The 22099-nt window shown below is 37.0% G+C and overlaps 1 protein-coding gene across 1 annotated transcript in view; it reads right to left on the bottom strand.

Moving 5' to 3' along the window:
- The window catches only part of ATR (ATR serine/threonine kinase), a 135425-nt gene that overhangs the window by 11984 nt on the left and 101342 nt on the right, over positions 1-22099 (bottom strand). Inside the window, exons 37-42 of the mRNA XM_032144158.2 lie at positions 8448-8545; positions 7714-7946; positions 6317-6451; positions 4695-4904; positions 3485-3628; positions 351-501 (exon numbers count right to left, since the gene is read on the bottom strand). Of these exons, the coding sequence (XP_032000049.1) occupies positions 351-501; positions 3485-3628; positions 4695-4904; positions 6317-6451; positions 7714-7946; positions 8448-8545 (971 nt within the window). The remainder of the gene's footprint in view (positions 1-350; positions 502-3484; positions 3629-4694; positions 4905-6316; positions 6452-7713; positions 7947-8447; positions 8546-22099) is intronic.

The raw sequence follows: 22099 nt of genomic DNA, 5'->3' as shown, positions 1-22099 counted from the left end.
TGTGAAAAACAAATATTCATATATAGTTTTATAAGCTACCTCAAATCCTGTTGGGATGAAGACAGGGAAGGAATCAAAATGGAAGGAAGGAAGGAAGGAAGGAAGGAAGGAAGGAAGGAAGGAAGGAAGGAAGGAAGGAAGGAAGGGGAAGGGAAGGGGAAGGGGAAGGGAAGGGAAGGGAGGAAGGAAGGGAAACACTTAAGTGTTTCTGTATATAAAATCTAGAAATTTCACTATAGCTTGTATCAAAAAACATATGCTAACATATATTAGTACCAATTATACCCATATTATATAACTTAGTAGCTATTATATACACACTATATATGTATAAGAATTAATTTTAGTACCCTTTTCTTTATATAGTTTGGTCAGAATAGGTCTCAAACCAGCAGTGTTGTTCACCCATTCAATAATCCCACATTCATCATTTAGTGGAATAACTGCATATGTTCGAATATGAAGTTCTCTTCTACGAGACTCTGCATCTTTTCTTAAGCACTGTTAAAAAATACACATAAATTTAAAAACAAGATAGAACTCAAAATTTCTAAATGTTATATCAAATATATTTAAAGATTGTTCATTTCATAACAAAAGAATGTCGTTGAGGGCTTACTATGTGGTTTACATGAATAATTCTTCTGAACGGTAGGGAAGGAAACTACTGGGACAGTATCTCTAATCTATTTACAAATTATTAAAAATGTCCTGGGTAGGTCCTTCTTTTTAATTATTCACTATTAATGTGACAAGAATATTGTATTTAAAATATTTAAGTTGTATATTTAACAATGACAAAATACTGCTGTTTTATTTTCTATTGCTTTATAAGTATTACTGAAACATTAAGTCTTTAGGCACAGAGACTGCTATTTAATTTTTCTTTTTTTTTTTTTTTTTTGAGATGGAGTCTTGCTCTGTCGCCCAAGCTGGAGTGCAGTGGCTCAATCTCAGCTCACTGCAAGCTCCGCCTCCTGGGTTCTTGCCATTCTCCTGCCTCAGCCTCCCGAGTCCCTCCCGCGACTATAGGCGCCTGCCATCACACCCAGCTAATTTTTTGTATTTTTAGTAGAGACAGGGTTTCACCGTGTTAGCCAGGATGGTCTCGATCTCCTGACCTCGTGATCCGCCCACCTTGGCCTCCCAAAGTGCTGGGATTACAGGCATGAGCCACCGTGCCCGGCCCATTTTAATTATTTCTAAAATACATAAACAAAAGAACATGAGTTCTATGACATCCTCAAAATGTATTGCTTCTCTTGCAGTTTATCACAACCTTATTTCAAAAGCTATCCCTTAGCAGAAGAAAGCCTTACATTTTCATCTGATTGATCCTGATATATCAGGTGAAAATAAACAGTATTATGTTTAATTCTAGACCTGTATGAAGTAAGCACACATCTATAATTGTAACCTGCTCAATTCAAAAGCACAATCACTGACCAAAAATACATTTTACTCTAGGAAATAGGTTCCATAACTACCAGGAAAACAATATGGCCATAGAATCTCATATAAAGATCAGTGCGTGGCCTCCAAAACTAACACAGTTTTTTACAATCAGGCTATTTTATATTACCATGTTCCTGAGGGGAAATGTAACAAAATACTTTAATTAAACTAACAAAGCTGATTAATGTAAATTTATAAACTAAAGCCGGGCCACTTGATACTCAAGTAAATCTGATACTCAGAAAAACACTCAGGGAGCTTTGGAGAGAACATACTAATGGTTCAGTAGTTAGTGAATTAAGGTACCATTTTAACAAACAATACTTTTTTGTTGTTGTTGTTGTTGAGACAGAATCTCACTCTGTCACCCAGGCTGGAGTGCAGTGGCACGATCTGGGCTCACTGCAACCTCCGCCTCCCAGGCTCAACCAATTCTCATGCCTCAGCCTCCCAAGTAGCTGGGAATACAGGCGTACACCACCATGCCTGGCTAATTTCTGTATTTTTAGTAGAGAAAGGTTTTTGCCATGTGGGCCAGGCTGGTCTCGAACTACTGGCCTCAAGTGATCTGCCTGCCTCAGCTGGGATTACAGGCATGAGCCACCACACCCAGCCCAAACAATATGTTAAAATAAAAAATAATACTCCTTTTCATATTGCTTTTGAAATAGCTTTTTAATGTGGTATTAATTTTTAAATTACTTTTGGTTAAACCAAGCAGACTATAACGGTTCTTTTTTTAAAAAACAAACTCATCTACTGCTACATCTTTTCTATGCTAAAGATCTATGACTTTAAAATGTGGGAAGGCAATGAGAAGAAGGGAGAAAAAACTTGTAGAAAAATAATAAAGTTTCATCTTTCCACAGTATGGATCAATTTTTACCAATGGAAAAAAACATATGCTATGCATTTATAAATACCTGGTTACAGAATAATTCAAAATACATAAAACCATACATTTATAATAACTCTTTAATAAGATTCCTCATATCATCTTTGACATAGAAATCAAATACCAATAGAACTGAAAAAATGCTAATGATTACCTTTTATTTATCTATTTATTTATTTTTAAGAGTCAGGGTCTTGGCTCTGTCATCTGGGCTAGAGTGCAGTGGCATGATCATAGCTCACTGTAGCCTCAAACTCCAGGGCTCAAACGATCCTCCTGCCTCAGCCTCCTGAGTAGCTGGGACTACAGGCACATGCCACCATGCCTGGCTAATTTTTTTTTTTTTTATTTTTTGTAGAGACAGGGTTTCACTATATAGGCCAGGCTGGTCTCAAACTCTTGGCCTCAAGTGGTCCTCTTTCCTGGGCCTCCCAAAGTGTTAGGATTACAGGTATGAGCCACTGCACCCAGCCTATTTATCTTTTGATAAATATATTAACACAGTAGTCAAAAGGCAGAAGCATCCAAATGTCCATCACTGGATAAATAGATAAATAAAATGTGGATGGAAAACAATAGACTATTATTTGGCTTTAAGAGGGAGAAAATTCTAACACATGCTATAAAATGAATGAACTTTGAATAATGCCAAGTGATTTAAGCCAGTCATAAAAGGAGAAATACTGCACTTATATGAGGTACCTCAAATGGTTAAATTCATGGAGACAAAGTAAATGGTGGCTGCTGGAGGCTGAGGGGAAGGGAAATGGGAAGTTATTGTTTAATAGACACAGAGTTCCAATTTGGGAAGATGAAAAAAGTTTTGGAGAGGGATGGTGGTGATGGTTGTACAACAATGTGAATGTACTTAATGCCACTGAACGATATACTTCAAAAACTGTTAAATGTAAAGTTTTATGTATGTACATTTTATCTCAATAAAAAAATTAAGTGAAAATGAAAAAGACAGTATATTTCATTCCTACTTTTTAAGAGTGATCTGTTTGTATACTAAAATGCCTATATCAGATTGAAAGTAATTATAGCAACTCTGAAATAAAAGCAATCTGGTTTTATAATAGTCAAAAATTTTTTAAAAAATAAATAAATAAAATAAAAGCAAACTCTCCAAACCTTATTAATCAAGGAATTGAATTCCATTAGTCTACAATCCTTTCTCAGGTCATCTTTTGGCTTACACATCATGATGTAGAACTTTCCATCTGACCCTTTTAAAGAAATCTTCTTTGGTTTCTGAAGAGAAGCGAGAATTTCCACCTAAGAGATGATGAGTTATATATGAATTAGGGCCAAAAATTTCTGTGTAAATGTCTATATATTATAAACCTTGAGTTATGTAAAAAAAAAAAAAGAATATTACAAGCTATATTATGTAGTGAATTTGTATTTTTAAAATTTCTTATTTTAATTATCTATGACCTATGAAAAGAATGACTGTCTATGAACAGAAACATTTTCACCCATTAAAAATAGCTATGACATAAAAAGATTAATTCATCGCCAACACAAGTACTTACATATTCAAATTTAGACAGCCCCCTTCAAAGCAGTCAAAATGTTTAAAAGATTTTTGAAACATCTTTTCAGGATCTTTCTGCAGAGCCTGAGACTCTGTTTTTCAATGCTTTATCAATTAAAAGTAATTTGATTTTTAAAAAAACAAACTCCTCCAAAATTAAGTATACCTAATTAAGTGAGTAAATAAAATGAATAATACTGCTCAAATTAAAAACAAAGCATAGACTGGGTACAGTGGCTCACGTTTGTTATACTAACACTTGGGAAGGCTGAGCAGGAGAATGGCTTGAGCCTAGGAGTTCGAGACTAGCCTGGTCAACATGACGAAACTCCGTATCTACAAAAAATTTAAAAAATTAGCTGGGCATGGTGACATGCACCTGTAGTCCCAGCTACTCAGGAGGCTGAGGTGAGCAAATTGCTTGAGCCTAAGAGGCAGAGGTTGCAGTGAGCTGAGATCGCACCACTGTATTCCAACCCGGGCAACAGAATGAGACCCTGTTTCCAAAAAAAAAAAAAATCAAATTGTGAAAAAATAAAGATTATAGTCATACTAAAACAATAGGAGCATTTGAAAAATCAAAACATTAGGGTGAATGTGAATCATGAATCAGAACTTTTTTTAATCACTGAATTTTTTTTGCCATCAGTACAAATGAGTTTAGTTTTACTCTTCTGTATTTCCAATTGTTTTTTTCTTCACAAATAAGATTCACGTAGATTCTGTGAAATACACTTTTTATCTTAATTTGAAGTTTTTAACAACTAAATTTTAAAATCATAGTCATATAAAACTGAAGTTTACCATATCATCAAACCCTGCAATATAGGCCCAATGTCCAGGAAATGGCTCATGGCTAGCATGGTTAGCATGGGTACCCAGAATTGATGGAAGTGTAGGTATCATGACTGATTGCAGAGGAATGAGGATTTCACTAAATGTTGCTTCTTCTACCAGCTTTTTAAGCATTTTAAAATGAGTGCTCATGCTTAATGTGGAACTACTTCCATCAACCTGAAAAAATAAATAGTGCATTTTAATTTGTATTTACCTTAAATTCAACTATAACAAAAATTTCACTTTTACAATATTTTGATTACAAAGGTTCAGCAGTCTGTGGTTTTCTAAGTATTTCCTAATCATCCCATTTTAACCACTGTCATTTACCTCATTAATAATAGTACCTACATCATAGGATTGTTTAATGATTAAAGGAGAGAGGAGAGGCCTATAATCTATTATCAGATATTAGAAAATCCAAAGAGCTCTGTAAATTAAACTCTTGCTGAAGAAACAGTTATGTGTTTGATTATGGGATACTCCAACAGGTTACCCTCAGTGGAAATATCAAATATTAAATATGCACTAAAATCTTAAAAATCCTAAATTTCTAAGTGTAGCTTGCCACAAAGGTTTCAGATAAAGAACTGGAAACCTGTACATGTAAAGCACTTACAACAGTGTTAGTGTTTTAATAAATGCTGGCCACCATAACACTGTTTTAGATAATGTCAAGTGCATCAGAGATCAAATGGGATTAATGGAGATAATAAATGCAGATTACCCTTTTGAGATGTTTATTGATAAAGGAAAGGTGAGAAATAGTCTGTATCTTTTCATCTATAAACACTGATGGACTCTGAATATTTGTCAAGTGAAGTCTAGCTATGTACCTTATTAAAGAGCTTCTCTCTCCCTCCTTATAACCACCCCCACCTCCCACTTTTATCTTTCCTGTACATCCTTGGGGGTTTTTCTCTAATACTTTAGGTAGAATTATGGGGTTACTCCTGTAACCATGTTCCTACTTTAGTCACAAATCTACTGAAAAAAGTACTTATTACTCTAGATAACCATCTGCTTAGTTCCCTATAAGACTGTCACCTCAGGCATGAGAATAGATTTTATTCATCTTGTTTCCCTTAGCATAGTGCTTGTCCCCTCATAGGCACTGAAATGTATACTAAAAGAATGAAAAGCAAAACCCCAACCCTCTTCCCTATCATGTGTAGTTTAATAATGTATATGAATTTTGAAAGTTTAAAGATATGATATAATCATAGAGACTACCACAAGTAACTTAGAATATTTTACATACTTATATTTTTACGGCTTATTTCATATTCTCTACTAAGAATTGCTGAGAAACATGGATATCTACCCTTGGAAAATTCTTAATTTACATTAAGAAGAACTTTTAGAAATATTAGAGGGTATTTGGAAGTAAGATGTATTAAAAATATTAAAAACTGCTTTATTAAGATAAATGATACATAATTAAAATATGTAATACATTTTGATATATGTGTACACCTATATGTTAGAATTTTAATTTAATTAATCAAATGAAAAAATCTGCTCAAATTATATAAATATATATACAATTACCCAACATCAGTTTATAAGCACTAAGATTATGATAGTACCGGTTTATTGCACAATTCTAGAAGCTTATCCGTTAGGCGAGTTGCATCTCCAACAAACTTCTCTAAGGATTTTTTCATATGAATGGCTTTATTGAGGATTTCCTTGCATCTGTTCACACGCATGGGATAAGACGACTGTCATAAAAAAGAGTTAAATGCTATTTTATACAGGATTTTTAAAAGATAAATTTTTTGCTTGACAAAAAAAAAGTATTCATGATGAGAGTTTATATGATACAAATTTCCTGAAAATTTATTTGGCAATGCTATCAAGAGCCATACAAATATTGCTACCCTGTAACTTTGTGAATTATAAGGTTATAGGGATCTGCCCTGAAGAAATAACTACAAATGAGAATAAACATAGACATATCTAGATGTGTTACAATAGCAAGAAAAATAGAAATAACCTTAATGATTAACTAAACAGTTAAATAAGTTATTGAAGGCTATTTTTTAGAATTTTATATATTAAAATTATATCTTCAAATTATATTTAATAACATGGAAACAATAAAGTGAAAGATATGAAATTGTATGGCAACATAATTAAATTTAGTGTTAAAATATGCTAGAAAAGATACAAATAAAATTACATCAAAACATTAATGAATGGCCCAAGGTGCCAATTTTAATTTTTGTTTTATGTCTCTGTATTGTCTAAATTCTCTAAACATTTACTTATTACATATATTGACCAACATATGAATTCCCATTAATGATGCAATAACGGTTTTTTAGTATTAATAATTCAGGTACTGGTAGGGCACGATAGCTCATGCCTGTAATTCCATCCAGCACTTTGGGAGGCCAAAGCAGAAAGATCACTTGAGCCCAAGAGTTTGAGACCAGCCTGAGCAACACAGCAAGATCCCATCTCTACAAAAAGAATTTAAAAATTAACTATACATGGTGACACACCCCCATAATCCTAGTTACTGGGAAGCTGAGGCAAGAGGATCACTTGAACCCAGGACTTTGAGGCTGCACTGAGCTATGATCCCACCACTGCATTCCAGCCTGGGCAACAGAGAAAGATCCTGTTTCTTAACGAAAAAAAAAAAAAAAAAATTCAGGTAGTTTGGATTAAAATATTTGCGAAAACATAGGTAACCATTTTGCATCAAGCATTACCTGTTTACTAGACTTCATAAAGAAAACACATGCTGAATTATTTGATCTTAAACATACTAGTTACTTCATCTCATATGGTAAATATATCCAAATACTAAGATATAATGCTATAAATTTCTCTCTTTAAAAAAAATTTAAAATTACTAATCTAATATAGGAGAGAAGCCCTGGAACTTGTCTATCTACATATTAGTATTACATAATCAATTTCATATAAAATGGTAAAAGATCGTTTCATATAAAAAGGTAAAATTCCCTTTTACCTTTGACACAGCTGTCATCATCCACATTGCTTGTTGAGGATAGGCTAGAAATACTTTGGCTATTATTTCCATCAAGACAACAAAAACTTCATCATGAGAATGACAAATTCGAGAGATCAATTGTGAAAAAGCAGTCAAAAATTGATATGGAGCTAAATAGTTTGTATGCTCTGTGATAACCTTGTTTATTTTACCCAAATCATTCCTCATTTGTACACGATCGGAGCGGCCAGCTGGGGGAAGAAATAAGTTTAAAAAACAGTAAAGGAAAGAGAAAAATCAGTATATCAGTTCATTTCACAGAAGAAAAATTTTGTTTTAAAAATAGCTTTAAAGTATGTTATTCCCATGCCCAAGGCTAGATCACTTGCCAATTTGTGAAAAGATAGTTTGTCCAACTAGAAAAAATATTTAGTCAAAAACCCAAGGGACATTAATTTTCACTATCCATTTTAATTTTTAGGGTAAATTATTTGGCTAAAACTAACACATTTTAATATGTGTTAGGTTCATCAAGAAATAATCAGATTTGTATTTGTGGCCCTGAATTAAAACTACTTTAAAAGTCTATGATTTGTCTTTCCTTTTTAACATTTAGTATCTTACTCACACATAACATCTTAATTATCAAATTCATTCCAAGCTTTTAGGAAATTAGACTGTCCAGCCAAATCTGACTTTATACCAAAGTTATAATTCCTAGTCCTTTAAAATTTTTACGTGAAGAGTTATACCTTTTTCCCATTCATATGCCTTTGTACCATAATCAAGCCATAGAGTTAACATTCGTGGCATTGACTGATATATGAACTGATTTCCATATTGTAGAGATCTGCAATTATATAGACAAGAAACACTATTAGCATAGCTGTCTTTTTTATATTATACGAATTAAAATTTAAATATTCAAACTACCACATACCATCTTCACAAAAATTATGGTATCAATATTTCTTCCTGGAAGTTATTTTTGACTCCTCTGTCTCCTTTTTAGCTCACTTAGCTCTATATTCCCTGTACCAAAAACACGTACATACTGTATGTTTCCACTTACAGTATACAGAATTTGTACATTATACAAATTCTGCTCTAATCAAAGTCTATCAATACTTCTTTCAATTTTTCCTTAGGATCTCTGTGCCTTCATTTGCATTCTTTGGCCATAAGCCTAGGTTAGGTCCAATCATTCCATTTCTGGGAAATTATAATAACTTGGTCACCCTAAACCGATATTTCTACCCTTCAATAAATTCCAGACTAACATTCCTGAAATTCTGGCTTTATCATGCTCTCCCCTTATTAAAAAAACAGGAATCAATACCCACATATTAAAACTATATAAATGATTCTGCCTGGGATTCAAATATTCAGAATCTTTTATCTCCATAATTTTCCAATCTTAGCATCTTGCCACTCACCAGTAAACATCTTCCATCAGGTCTAGTTTCCGCACCATCCTACAAACCAACCACTCAACGCTGTTTCTGGTAAAATTCGTGAAAAGTTAAAGTTCTCTCCTTCTTGAATTTTTTGGGGGCCTGGACATCAGTTTATTTTCAAAAGAAATTTTATTGTGGTAAAACATACATAACATAAAATTTACCATCACAACCATTTTTAAGTGTACAGTTCAGTGTTATATTAATATGGTTGTACATTCACATTGTTGCGTAATCATCACCACCATTCCCCCTCCAGAACTTTTTTCATCTTCCCAAACTGGAACCTCGTACCTATTTAACAGTAACTTCCTATCTCCTTCCCCACCCAGTCTCTGGCAACCACCATTGTACTTTCTGTCTTCCTGAATTTGACCACTGAAGGTACCTCATATAAGCGGAAACATACAGTATTTGTCCTTTTTGTGACTGGCTTATTTCACTTAGCATAATGTCCTCAAGGTTCATCCATGTTGTACCGTATGTCAGAATTTCCTTCCTTTTTAAAGCAGAATAATATTCCATTGTGTCTACATCACATTTTGCTGATCAATTAATCTCCCAATGAACTCTTGCACTGCTTTCATGTTTTAGCTATTGTGAATAATGTTGCTATGAACATGAATGTACAGATATCTTTTTGAGAACCGTATAGACAGTTTAATGACAGAATTGCATTTACCATTCTACAACTATAAAAGAAGTGGGGACTTTCTTTTCCCCTTCTTATTTTGTCAAGATTAATTTAACCAGAAATTAGGAGAGCTAGCAGGTTTTTTTTTTGAAGGTGCACAACATGATGTTTTTGTTTTTAAACATTTCATTTATTTATTTAAATTGACAAATAAAAATTGTGCACATTTATTGTGCACGTTTTGAAACATGTATACATTGCGGAAGAGCTAAACCAAGCTAACTCACGCATGCTAATTATTTCACATATTTATTTTGTCCTGGAATAAAATCTATTCTCTCAGCAATTTTCAATACAAAACATTTGTTAACTATAGTGACCATGTTGTAGAGTAGATCTCTTTAACTAATTCCTTCTATTTAACTGAAGTTTTATGTCCTTTGACCAACATCTCCCCAACTCCTCACTACCCCAAACCTTGGTAATCACCATTCTACTCTCTAGTTCTATGAGTTCAACATTTTTAGATTCTACATATAAGTAAGATAATTCAGTATTAATCTTTCTGTGCCAGGCTTACTTCACTTAGAATAATTTCCAGGTTCATCCATGTTCTCACAAATAACAGGATTCCTTCCTTTTTAAGGCTGAATAGTATTCCACTGTGTGTGTGTGTGTGTGTGTGTGTGTGTGTGTGTGTGTGTGTGTGTAAGTATACATACATATGCCACATTTTCTTTATTCATTCCCATGTTGATGGAATCAAACTAAGTTTGATTCCATAGCTTGGCTGTTGTGAAGATGCAGCAATGAACATGGGAGTGTAGATATCTCTTCAACATATTGATTTAATTTCCTTTAGATACACACCCCATAGTGGGATTGCTAGATCATATGATATTTCTATTTTTAATTTTTAAGGAATCTCCATTCTGTTTTCCATAATGACTCTACTAATTTACCTTCCCACCAACAGTGTATAAGGGTTCCCTTTTCCCCATATCCTCTCCAACGCTTGTTATCTTTTGTCTTTTATATGATAGCCATTCAAACAAGTGTGAGGTGACATCTCACTGTGGTTTTAATTTGCATTTATCTGATGATTAACGATGTTGAACTTTTTTTATATACCTCTGTTGCTCATTTTTAAGTCTTCTTTTGAACACTGTCTGCTCAAACCCTTTGCCCATTTTTTTTAATTGGGTAATTTGTTTCCTCTTTTCTATTTTTATTTTTATTTTTATTTTTATTTTTTCAGACAGGATCTGGCTCTGTTGCCTGGGCTGGAGTGCAGTGATATGATCCTGGCTCACTGCAACCTCCAACTCTTAGGCTCAAGTGATGCCCCTGCCTCAGCCTCCTGAGCAGCTGGGACTGCAGGTGCATATCACCATGCCCGAATAATTTTTGTATTTTTTTGTAGAGATAGGGGTTTCATCATGTTGCCCAGGCTGGTCTTGAACTCCTGGGCTCAAACGATCCATCTGCTCAGCCTCTCAAAGCGCTGGGATTACATGCATGAGCCACCATGCCTGCCCAGGTGATTTGTTTTCTTAATATTAAGTTGTTTGAGTTCCTTACCTATTTTGGCTATTAACCCCCTATCAGATGTGTGGTTTGCAAATACATTCTCCCATTCTATAGGTTGTCTTTTCACTCTGTTGATTGTTTCCTTGGCTATGCAGAAGTCTTTTGGTTTGTATCCTATCATTTGTCTATATTTGCTTTTGTTGGCTGTGCTGTGCTTGTTGGTTCATATCCAAAAAAATTATTGCCCAAACCAATGCCATGAATCTTTTCTTCTATGTTTTCTTCTAGTAGTTTTACAGCTTCAGGTCTTACATTTAAGTTTTTAAGCCATTTTGAGTTGATTTTTGTATATGGTGTAAGGTAAGAGTGTAATTCCATTCTATTGCATGTGGACATCCAGTTGTCCCAACACCATTTATTGAAGAGACTGTCCTTTCCGCATTGTGGGTTCTTGGCACCTTTGTCAAAGATCAATTGACTGTAAATGTGTGGATTCATTTCTAGGGTCTCTGTTCCATTGGTCTATGTAGCCATTTTAATACTAATGTCATACTGTTTTGATTATTATAGCTTTGTGGTATATTTTGAAGTCAGGTAGTGTGATGCCTTCAGCTTTATTCCTTTTTTTTTTTTTTAGAGACATAGTCTCACTCTGTCACCCAGGCTGGAGTGCAATGGCACAATCTTGGCTCACTGTAACCTCTGCCTCCCGGGTTCCAGCAATTCTCCTGCCTCAGCCTCATGAGTAGCTAGGATTACAGGTGCATGCCACCATACCCAGCTAATTTTCTGTATTTTGGTAGAGATGGGGTTTCACCGTGTTGCCCTGGCTGATCTTGAACTCCTGAGCTCAGGCAATCCACCCACCTCAGCCTCCCAAAGTGCTATGATTACAGGTGTGAGCCACCACGCCAGGCCAGCTCTGTTCTTGCTCAAGATTTCTTTGGTTATCTGAGGTCTTTTCTAGGTCCATACAAATCTTAGGATTCTTTTTTCTATTTCTGCGAAAAAAGTTATTGGATTTTTGTTTTTTTTTTGAGACTCCCAGTCTGGAGTGCAGAGGCACGATCTCAGTTCACTGTAACCTCCGCCTCCTGGGTTCAAGCAATTCTCCTGCCTCAGCCTCCCTAGTAGCTGGGATTACAGACGTGTGCCACCATGCCTGGGTCATTTTTATATTTTTAGTAGAGACCGGGTTTCACTATGTTGGCCAGGCTGGTCTCAAACTCCTGACCTCAAGTGATCCACCCGGCTTAGCTTCCCAAAGTGCTGGGATTATGGGTGTCAGCCACTGTGCCAAGCCAGAATTTTTAAACAAAACAAAACAAAACAAAACAAAAAAAGGAAAGAAAGAAAAAGCTATTGGAATTTTGATAGAAACTACATTGAATCTGTAGATCACTTTGGGCAGTATGAACATTTTAATAATATTAATTCTTCCAATACATAAACAGGATATCTTTTCATTTGTTTATGTCTTCAATTTCTTTTCATCAATGTTTTATAGTTTTCACTGTATAGGTCTTATGACTTATATTTATTCCCAAGTATTTTATTTTATTTTTTGTAGCTACTGTAAATGACATTGTCTTCTTAATTTATCTGCAAGTACTCTGTTGTTAGTGTATAGAAATGCTACTTACTTTTGAATGTTGCCTTTATATCCTGCAACTTTATTGAATTCATTTATTTGTTCTAATAGTTTTTTATTGGAGTCTTAGGGGTTCAGTATATAAAATCATGTTGTCTGCAAATAGAAAAAAATTGATGACTTCTTTTCCAATTTGGATGCTTTTATTTCTCTCTTTTCTCAAATTGCTATGGCTAGGATTCCTGGTACTCTATTGAATATAAGTGGCAAGAGTGGGCATCTTTGTCTTAATCTTAGAGGAAAAGCTTTGAACGTTTCACCACTGAGTATGATGTTATCTTTCGGGTTATCATACATGTCTTTACTGTGTTGAGGTACATTCCTTCTACATATAATTTTTTGAAAAAAAAATTTTTTTTTAAAAAAGCCTCTTTTAAAAACAAAGGAATAAAAAAACACAATTGGGAATCTAGATAGACTAGATTAATGGATGTTCATTCTATTATTACGCTTTATAACATATACATATCATGTTTTTATATATTTTTTTATTATACTTCAAGTTCTAGAGTACATGTGCACAATGTGCAGGTTTTCCCGTATGTATACATGTGCCATGTTGGTGTGCTGCACCCATTAACTCGTCATTTAACATTAGGTATATCTCCTAATGCTATCCCTCCCCCAGCCCCTCACCCCACAACAGGCCCCAGTGTGTGATGTTCCCCTTCCTGTGTCCAAGTGTTCTCATTTTTCAATTCCCACCTATGACTGAGAACATGCGGTGTTTGGTTTTCTGTCCTCGTGATAGTTTACTGCGAATGATGGTTTCCAGCTTCATCCACGTCCCTACAAAGGACATGAACTCATCCTTTTTTATGGCTGCATAGTATTCCATGGGGGTATATGTGCCACGTTTTCTTAATCCAGTCAATGCTTGTTGGACATTTGGGTTGGTTCCAAGTCTTTGCTATTGTGAATAGTGCCGCAATAAACATATGTGTGCATGTGTCTTTATAGCAGCATGATTTATAGTCCTTTGGGTATATATCCAGTAATGGGATGGCTGGGTCAAATGGTATTTCTAGTTCTAGATCCCTGAGGAATCGCCACACTGACTTCCACAATGGTTGAACTAGTTTACAGTCCCACCAACAGTGTAAAAATGTTCCTATTTCTCCACATCCTCTCCAGCACCTATTGTTTCCTGACTTTTTAATGATCACCATTCTAACTGGTGTGAGATGGTATCTCATTGTGGTTTTGATTTGTACTTCTCTGATGGCCAGTGATGATGAGCATTTTTTCATGTGTCTGTTGGCTGCATAAATGTCTTCTTTTGAGAAGTGTCTGTTCATATCCTTCGCCCACTTTTTGATGGGGTTGGTTTCTTCTTGTAAATTTGAGTTCATTGTAGATTCTGGATATTAGCCCTTTGTCAGATGAGTAGATTGCAAAAATTTTCTCCCATTCTGTAGGTTGCCTGCTCACTCTGATGGTAGTTTCTTTTGCTGTGCAGAAGCTCTTTAGTTTAATTATACCCCATTCGTCAATTTTGGCTTTTGTTGCCATTGCTTTTGGTGTTTTAGACATGAAGTCCTTGCCCACGCCTATGTCCTGAATGGTATTGCCTAGGTTTTCTTCTAGGGTTTTTATGGTTTTAGGTTTAATATTTAAGACTTGAATCCATCTTGAATTAATTTTTGTAAAGGTGTAAGGAAGGGATCCAGTTTCAGCTTTCTACATATGGCTAGCCAGTTTTCCCAGCACCATTTGTTAAATAGGGAATCCTTTCCCCATTTCTTGTTTTTGTCAGGGTTGTCAAAGATCAGATAGTTGTAGACGTGTGGCATTATTTCTGAGGGCTCTGTTCTGTTCCATGGGTCTATATCTCTGTTTTGATACCAGTACCATGCTGTTTTGGTTACTGTAGCCTTGTAGTATAGTTTGAAGTCAGGTAGCGTGATGCCTCCAGCTTTGTTCTTTTGGCTTAGGATTGACTTGGCAATGCAGGCTCTTGTTTGGTTCCATATGAACTTTAAAGTAGTTTTTTCCAATTCTGTGAAGAAAGTCATTGGTAGCTTGATGGGGATGGCACTGAATCTATAAATTCCCTTGGGCAGTATAGCCATTTTCACAATATTGATTCTTCCTATCCATGAGCATGGAATGTTCTTCCATTTCTTTGTGTCCTCTTTTATTTCCTCGAGCAATGGTTTGTAATTCTCCTTGAAGAGGTCCTTCACATGCCTTGTAAGTTGGATTCCTAGGTATTTTATTCTCTTTGAAGCAATTGTGAATGAGAGTTCACTCATGATTTGGCTGTTTGTCTGTTATTGGTGTATAAGAATGCTTGTGATTTTTGCACATTGGTTTTGTATCCTGAGACTTTGCTGAAGTTGCTTCTCAGCTTAAGGAGATTGTGGGCTGAGGCGATGGGGTTTTCTAGATATACAATCATGTCATCTGCAAACAGGGACAATTTGACTTCCTCTTCTCCTAATTGAAGACCCTTTCTTTCTTTCTCCTGCTGGATTGCCCTGGCCAGAACTTCCAACACTATGTTGAATAGGAGTGGTGAGAGAGGGCATCCCTGTCTTGTGCCAGTTTTCAAAGGGAATGCTTCCAGTTTTTGCCCATTCAGTATGATATTGGCTGTGGGCCTGTCATAAATAGCTCTTACTATTTTTAGATACGTCCCATCAATACCTAATTTATTGAGAGTTTTTAGCATGAAGCGCTGTTGAATTTTGTCAAAGGCCTTTTCTGCATCTACTGACATAATCATGTGGTTTTTGTCTTTGGTTCTGTTTATATGCTGGATTACATTTATTGATTTGCATATGTTGAACCAGCCTTGCATCCCAGGGATGAAGCCCACTTGATCATGGTGGATAAGCTTTTTGATGTGCTGCTGGATTTGGTTTGCCAGTATTTTATTGAGGATTTTTGCATCAATGTTCATCAAGGATATTGGTCTAAAATTCTCTTTTTGTTGTGTCTCTGCCAGGCTTTCGTATCAGGATGATGCTGGCCTCATAAAATGAGTTAGGGAGGATTCCCTCTTTTTCTATTGATTGAAATAGTTTCAGAAGGAATGGTACCACTTCCTCCTTGTACCTCTGGTAGAATTCGGCTGTGAATCCATCTGGTCCTGGACTTTTTTTGGTTGGTAAGCTATTAATTATTGCCTCAATTTCAGAGCCTGTTATTGGTCAATTAAGAGATTCAACTTCTTCCTGGTTTAGTCTTGGGAGGATGTATGTGTCCAAGAATTTATCCATTTCTTCTAGATTTTCTAGTTTATTTGCATAGAGGTGTTTATAGTATTCTCTTATGGTAGTTTGTATTTCTGTGGGATTGGTGGTGATATCCCCTTTATCATTTTTTATTGCGTCTATTTTATTCTTCTCTCTTTTCTTCTTTATTAGTCTTGCTAGTGGTCTATCAATTTTGTCAATCTTTTCCAAAAACCAGCTCCTGGATTCATTGATTTTGTGAAGGGTTTTTTGTATCTCTATCTCCCTCAGTTCTGCTCTGATCTTAGTTATTTCTTGCCTTCTGCCAGCTTTTGAATGTGTCTGCTCTTGCTTCTCTAGTTCTTTTAATTGTGATGTTAGGGTGTCAATTTTAGATCTTTCCTGCTTTCTCTCGTGGGCATTTAGTGCTATAAATTTCCCTCTACACACTGCTTTAAATGTGTCCCAGAGATTCTGGTATGTTGTGTCTTTGTTCTTGTTGGTTTCAAAGAACATCTTTATTTCTGTCTTCATTTTGTTATGTACCCAGTAGTCATTCAGGAGCAGGTTGTTCGGTTTCCATGTAGTTGAGCGGTTTTGAGTGAGTTTCTTAATCCTGAGTTCTAGTTTGATTGCACTGTGGTCCGAGAGACAGTTTGTTATAATTTCTGTTCTTTTACATTTGCTGAGGAGTGCTTTACTTCCAACTATGTGGTCAATTTTGGAATAGGTGCGATGTGGTGCTGAGAAGAATGTATATTCTGTTGATTTGGGGTGGAGAGTTCTGTACATGTCTATTAGGTCTGCTTGGGGCAGAGCTGAATTCAATTCCTGGATATCCTTGTTAACCTTCTGTCTTGTTGATCTGTCTAATGTTGACAGTGGGGTGTTAAAGTCTCCCATTATTGTTGTGTGGGAGTCTAAGTCTCTTTGTGGGTCTCTTGGACTTGCTTTATCAATCTGAGTACCCCTGTATTGGGTGCATATATATTTAGGATAGTTAGCTCTTCTTGTTGAATTTATCCCTTTACCATTATGTAATGGCCTTCTTTGTCTCTTTTGATCTTTGTTGGTTTAAAGTCTGTTTTGTCAGAGACTAGGATTGCAACCTCTGCCTTTTTTTGTTTTCCATTTGCTTGGTAGATCTTCCTCTATCCCTTTATTTTGAGCCTATGTGTATCTCTCCACGTGAGATGGGTTTCCTGAATACAGCACACTGATGGGTCTTGACTCTTTATCCAATTTGCCAGTCTGTGTCTTTTAATTGGAGCATTTAGCCCATTTACATTTAAGGTTAATATTGTTATGTGTGAACTTGATCCTGTCAGTTGATGTTAGCTGGTTATTTTGCTTGTTAGTTGATGCAGTTTCTTCCTAGCCTCGATGGTCTTTACAATTTGGCATGTTTTTGCAGTGGCTGGTACCGGTTGTTCCTTTCCATGTTTAGTGCTTCCTTCAGGAGCTCTTTTAGGGCAGGCCGGGTGGTGACAAAATCTCTCAGCATTTGCTTGTCTGTAAAGGATTTTATTTCTCCTTCACTTTTGAAGCTTAGTTTGGCTGGATAGGAAATTCTGGGTTGAAAATTCTTTTCTTTAAGAATGTTGAATATTGGCCCCCACTCTCTTCTGGCTTGTAGAGTTTCTGCCAAGAGATCAGCTGTTAGTCTGACGGGCTTCCCTTTGTGGGTAACCCAACCTTTCTCTCTGCCTGCCCTTAACATTTTCTGTCATTTCAACTTTGGTGAATCTAACAATTATGTGACTTGGAGTTGCTCTTCTCGAGGAGTATCTTTGTAGCGTTCTCTGTATTTCCTGAATTTGAATGTTGGCCTGCCTTGCTAGGTTGGGGAAGTTCTCCTGGATAACATCCTGCAGAGTGTTTTCCAACTTGGTTCCATTCTCCCCATCACTTTCAGGTACACCAATCAGACGTAGATTTGGTCTTTTCACATAGTCCCATAGTTCTTGGAGCCTTTGTTCGTTTCTTTTTATTCTTTTTTCTCTAAACTTCTCTTCTTGCTTCATTTCATTCATTTGATCTTCCATCACTGATACCCTTTCTTCCAGTTGATCGAATCAGCAACTGAGGCTTGTGCATTCGTCACATAGTTCTTGTGCTCTGGTTTTCAGCTCCATCAGGTCCTTTAAGGACTTCTCTGCATTGGTTATTCTAGTTAGCCATTCGCCTAATCTTTTTTCAAGGTTTTTAACTTCTTTGCCATGGGTTCGAACTTCCTCCTTTAGCTTGGAGAAGTTTGATCATCTGAAGCCTTCTTCTCTCAACTCGTCAAAGTCATTCTCTGTCCAGCTTTGCTCTGTTGCTGTTGAGGAGCTGCGTTCCTTTGGAGGAAGAGAGGCCCTCTGATTTTTAGAATTTTCAGCTTTTCTGTTCTGTTTTTTCCCCATCTTTGTGGTTTCATCTGCCTTTGGTCTTTGATGATAGTGACGTACAGATGGGGTTTTGGTGTGGATGCCCTTTCTGTTTGTTAGTTTTCCTTTCAACAGTCTGGACCCTCAGCTACAGGTCTGTTGGAGTTTGTTGGAGGTCCATTCCAGACCCTGTTTACCTGGGTATCAGCAGCAGAGGCTGCAGAACAGCAAATGTTGCTGTCTGACCGTTCCTCTGGAGGTTTCATCTCTGAGGGGTACCCAGCCATGTGAGGTGTCAGTCTGCCCCTACTGGGGGATGCCTTCCAGTTAGGCTACTCAGGGGTCAGGGACCCACTTGAGGAGGCAGTCTGTCAGTTCTCAGATCTCAAACTCCATGCTGGGAGAACCACTACTCTCTTCAAAGCTGTCAGACAGGGACATTTAAGTCTGCAGAGGTTTCTGCTGCCTTTTGTTCGGCTATGCCCAGCCCCTAGAGGTGGAGTCTACAGAGTCAGGCAGGCCTCCTTGAGCTGCAGTGGGCTCCACCCAGATCGAGCTTCTCAGCCGCTTTGTTTACCTACTCAAGCCTTAGCAATGGTGGGCGCCCCTCCCCCAGCCTTGCTGCCGCCTTGCAGTTCGATCTCAGACTGCTGTGCTAGCAATGAGAGGGCTCCGTGGGCATGGGACCTTCAGAGCCAGGCACAGGATATAATCTCCTGGTGTGCTGTTTGCTAAGACCATTGGAAAAGCGCAGTACTGGGATGGGAGTGACCTGATTTTCCAGGTGCCGTCTGTCACAGCTGTGCTTGTCTATGAAAGGGAATTCCCTGACCCCTTGCGCTTCCTGGGTGAGGCAATGCCTTGCCCTGCTTCGGCTCATGCTAAGTGCGCTGCACCCACTATCCTGCACCCACTGTCCGACAAACCCCAGTGAGATGAACCCAGTACCTCAGTTGGAAATGCAGAAATCACCCGTCTTCTGCACTGCTCATGCTGGGAGCGGTAGACTGGAGCTGTTCCTATTCGGCTATCTTGGAACCGCCCCTCTGATATTTTTTAGTCATAAAAGGATGTTGAATTTTGTCAAGTGCTTTCTCTGCATCTATTGAGATGAGATGATCATATGGTTTTTGTCCTTCATTCTATTAACGTGGTATATCAAATATATATATTTGGATATGTTGAACCATCCTTGCATTGTGGAGTAAATTCCACTTGGTTATGGTGAATGATCCTTTTAATGTGCTGTTGAATTTGGATTACTAGTATACCTTCTTCATGAGGTCTACCAGACTTTTGCAGTAATTCAATGCAAAGAAGTACACTTTTGAAATCATAAAGCCAGTGGCTTGTGGCTTAACTTTTGACCTCCATGACTTCTGGACTTGTTTGGTTCACTTTTGGTATCTGGCTAATATAGCCTCCCACATAGCTGGGACCATGGTTGTACACCCTATGCCTGGCTAATTGATTTATTTTTTGTAGAGATGAGGTCTTGCCATGTTCCCTAGGCTTTTCTTGAACTCCTGGGCTCAAGCAATCCTTCCATTTCAGCATCTCAAAATTCTGGGATTACAGGCATTAGTCACTGTGCCCAGCCATATCTGATATTTACTATATTTATTTCGATATATTTTTTTTTTGAGATAGAGTCTTTCTCTGTCACCCAGGCAGGAGTGTAGTGCATGATCATAGCTGACCACAATCTCCACCTCCTGGGCTCAAGCAATCCTCTTGGCTCAGCTTCCCTTGTAGCTGGGACCACAGGCGTGCACCACCATGCGTGGCTAATTTTTTAATTTTTTTGGTAGAGATGGCATCTTACCATGTTGCTCTGGCTGGTTTTGAACTTCTGGGTTCAAGCAATCTGCCTGCCTCAGCCTCCCAAAATTCTGAGGTTACAGACATGAGCCACTGAGCCCAGCCTATTTTGATATCTAATTACACATTCTATTATGTACCATTATTTAAATGTTTTATGTACTTAAGGTTTCTATCCCTAATTGGATCCTAGATTCTTAAGGGCAAACATTGATATTTAATCAGTAATAACACAATTATTCAGTCAGGGGATAAATACGTCTCAATAGCTAAGTTTACTCCCTTAAGCATACAAATATTTTATTTTAACTACTATGGATAGAACCAGGTTTTAAAATGTACTTACATTCCTGAAGGGTACTTTAAAAATACTCACTATACATAACAGTTTTATGCATATAGAGGACTTTATATAACTACTTGTTTTAAAAGAAATGTGTTAAGTAAATTCTATATCCCAAGGCACATGATATATACTAAGACTAAAGAGCAAACAAAAGAAGCTATCACTCATTTTTCAAAAGAACTGGGCCAAAAGTGATGGCTCACACCTATAATCTCAGTGCTTTGGGAGGCTGAGGTGGGAAGATTGCTTGAGGCCAGGAGCTCAAGATCAGCCTGAGCAACATAGTGAGACCCTGTCTCTACAAAAAATTATTTAAAAACATAGTTGGGCATGGTGGCATGTGCCTATAGTCCTAACTACTAAGGAGGCTGAGGCAGGAGGATCACTTGAGCCCAGAGTTCAAGGTCATAGTTAGCTATGATTGTACTGCACTCCTGTCTCGGTGACAGAGCGATACTTTGTCAATTAAAAAAAAAAAAAAAACTGCCTTTAGTACCTTTAGTCATTTTGCTACCCTAATACCACTGATGATGAACAAATATTGCTTTTTTTTTCCATTTTTTTTCTCGTGTGACACAGCCCTCAGGAGATCCTGAGAACATATGCCCCCTTTCTTTCTTCTTTTTTTTTTTTTTGAGACAAGGTCTTGCTCTGTTATCCAGGCTGCTGTGCAGTGGTGCAATCACAGCTCACCACCGCCTTGATGTCCCAGGTTCAGGTAATCCTCCCACCTCAACTTCCAAGTAGCTAGGACTACAGGCACACACCACCACCCGTGGCTTACAGATATTGCTTTAATTTCTGAAAATATTTAACTGAGAAGTCATAGTACCTCATAATAGGCAATTTTAACAGATATATTGCCTATCCTTCCTGAAGATATCCTTCCATGTAAAGCAATGGTACATGAGTATGATAAGGAGAATGTATGGAATGATATTATTTCTTAGTAATTAATAATTTATAAAAATATAAAGAGTAGGCCTGAGATTATAGTACTTGACTATAATACACTGATATATGAAATTAAAAGTTATATTTCACCTATTAACTAGTTTAAGAATAAGTACTGTCTATAAGTCTAATGTCAAAATCATTTTCATGTATATATATTATACTACTTTTTATTGGAATGGGCTAGAAGGAAGTATTCCACTGCAATAAAATACAACCACAAAGGCTGAGTGGAGTGGCTCACATCTATAATCCCAGCACTTTGGGAGGCCGTGGTGGGTGAATCACAAGGTCAGGAGTTAGAGACCAGCCTGAACAACATGGTGAAACCCTGTCTCTACTAAAAATACAAAAATTAACCGGGTGTGGTGGCACGTGCCTGTAATACCAGCTACTCAGGAGGGTGAGCCAGAGTCGCTTGAACCTGGGAAGCAGAGGTTGCAGTGAGCTGAGATTGTGCCAT

The sequence above is a fragment of the Hylobates moloch genome, unplaced genomic scaffold (assembly GCF_009828535.3).
Source record: "Hylobates moloch isolate HMO894 unplaced genomic scaffold, HMol_V3 SCAFFOLD_22, whole genome shotgun sequence".
NCBI lineage: Eukaryota > Metazoa > Chordata > Mammalia > Primates > Hylobatidae > Hylobates > Hylobates moloch.
This window is presented reverse-complemented; position numbering and strand designations above follow the sequence as displayed.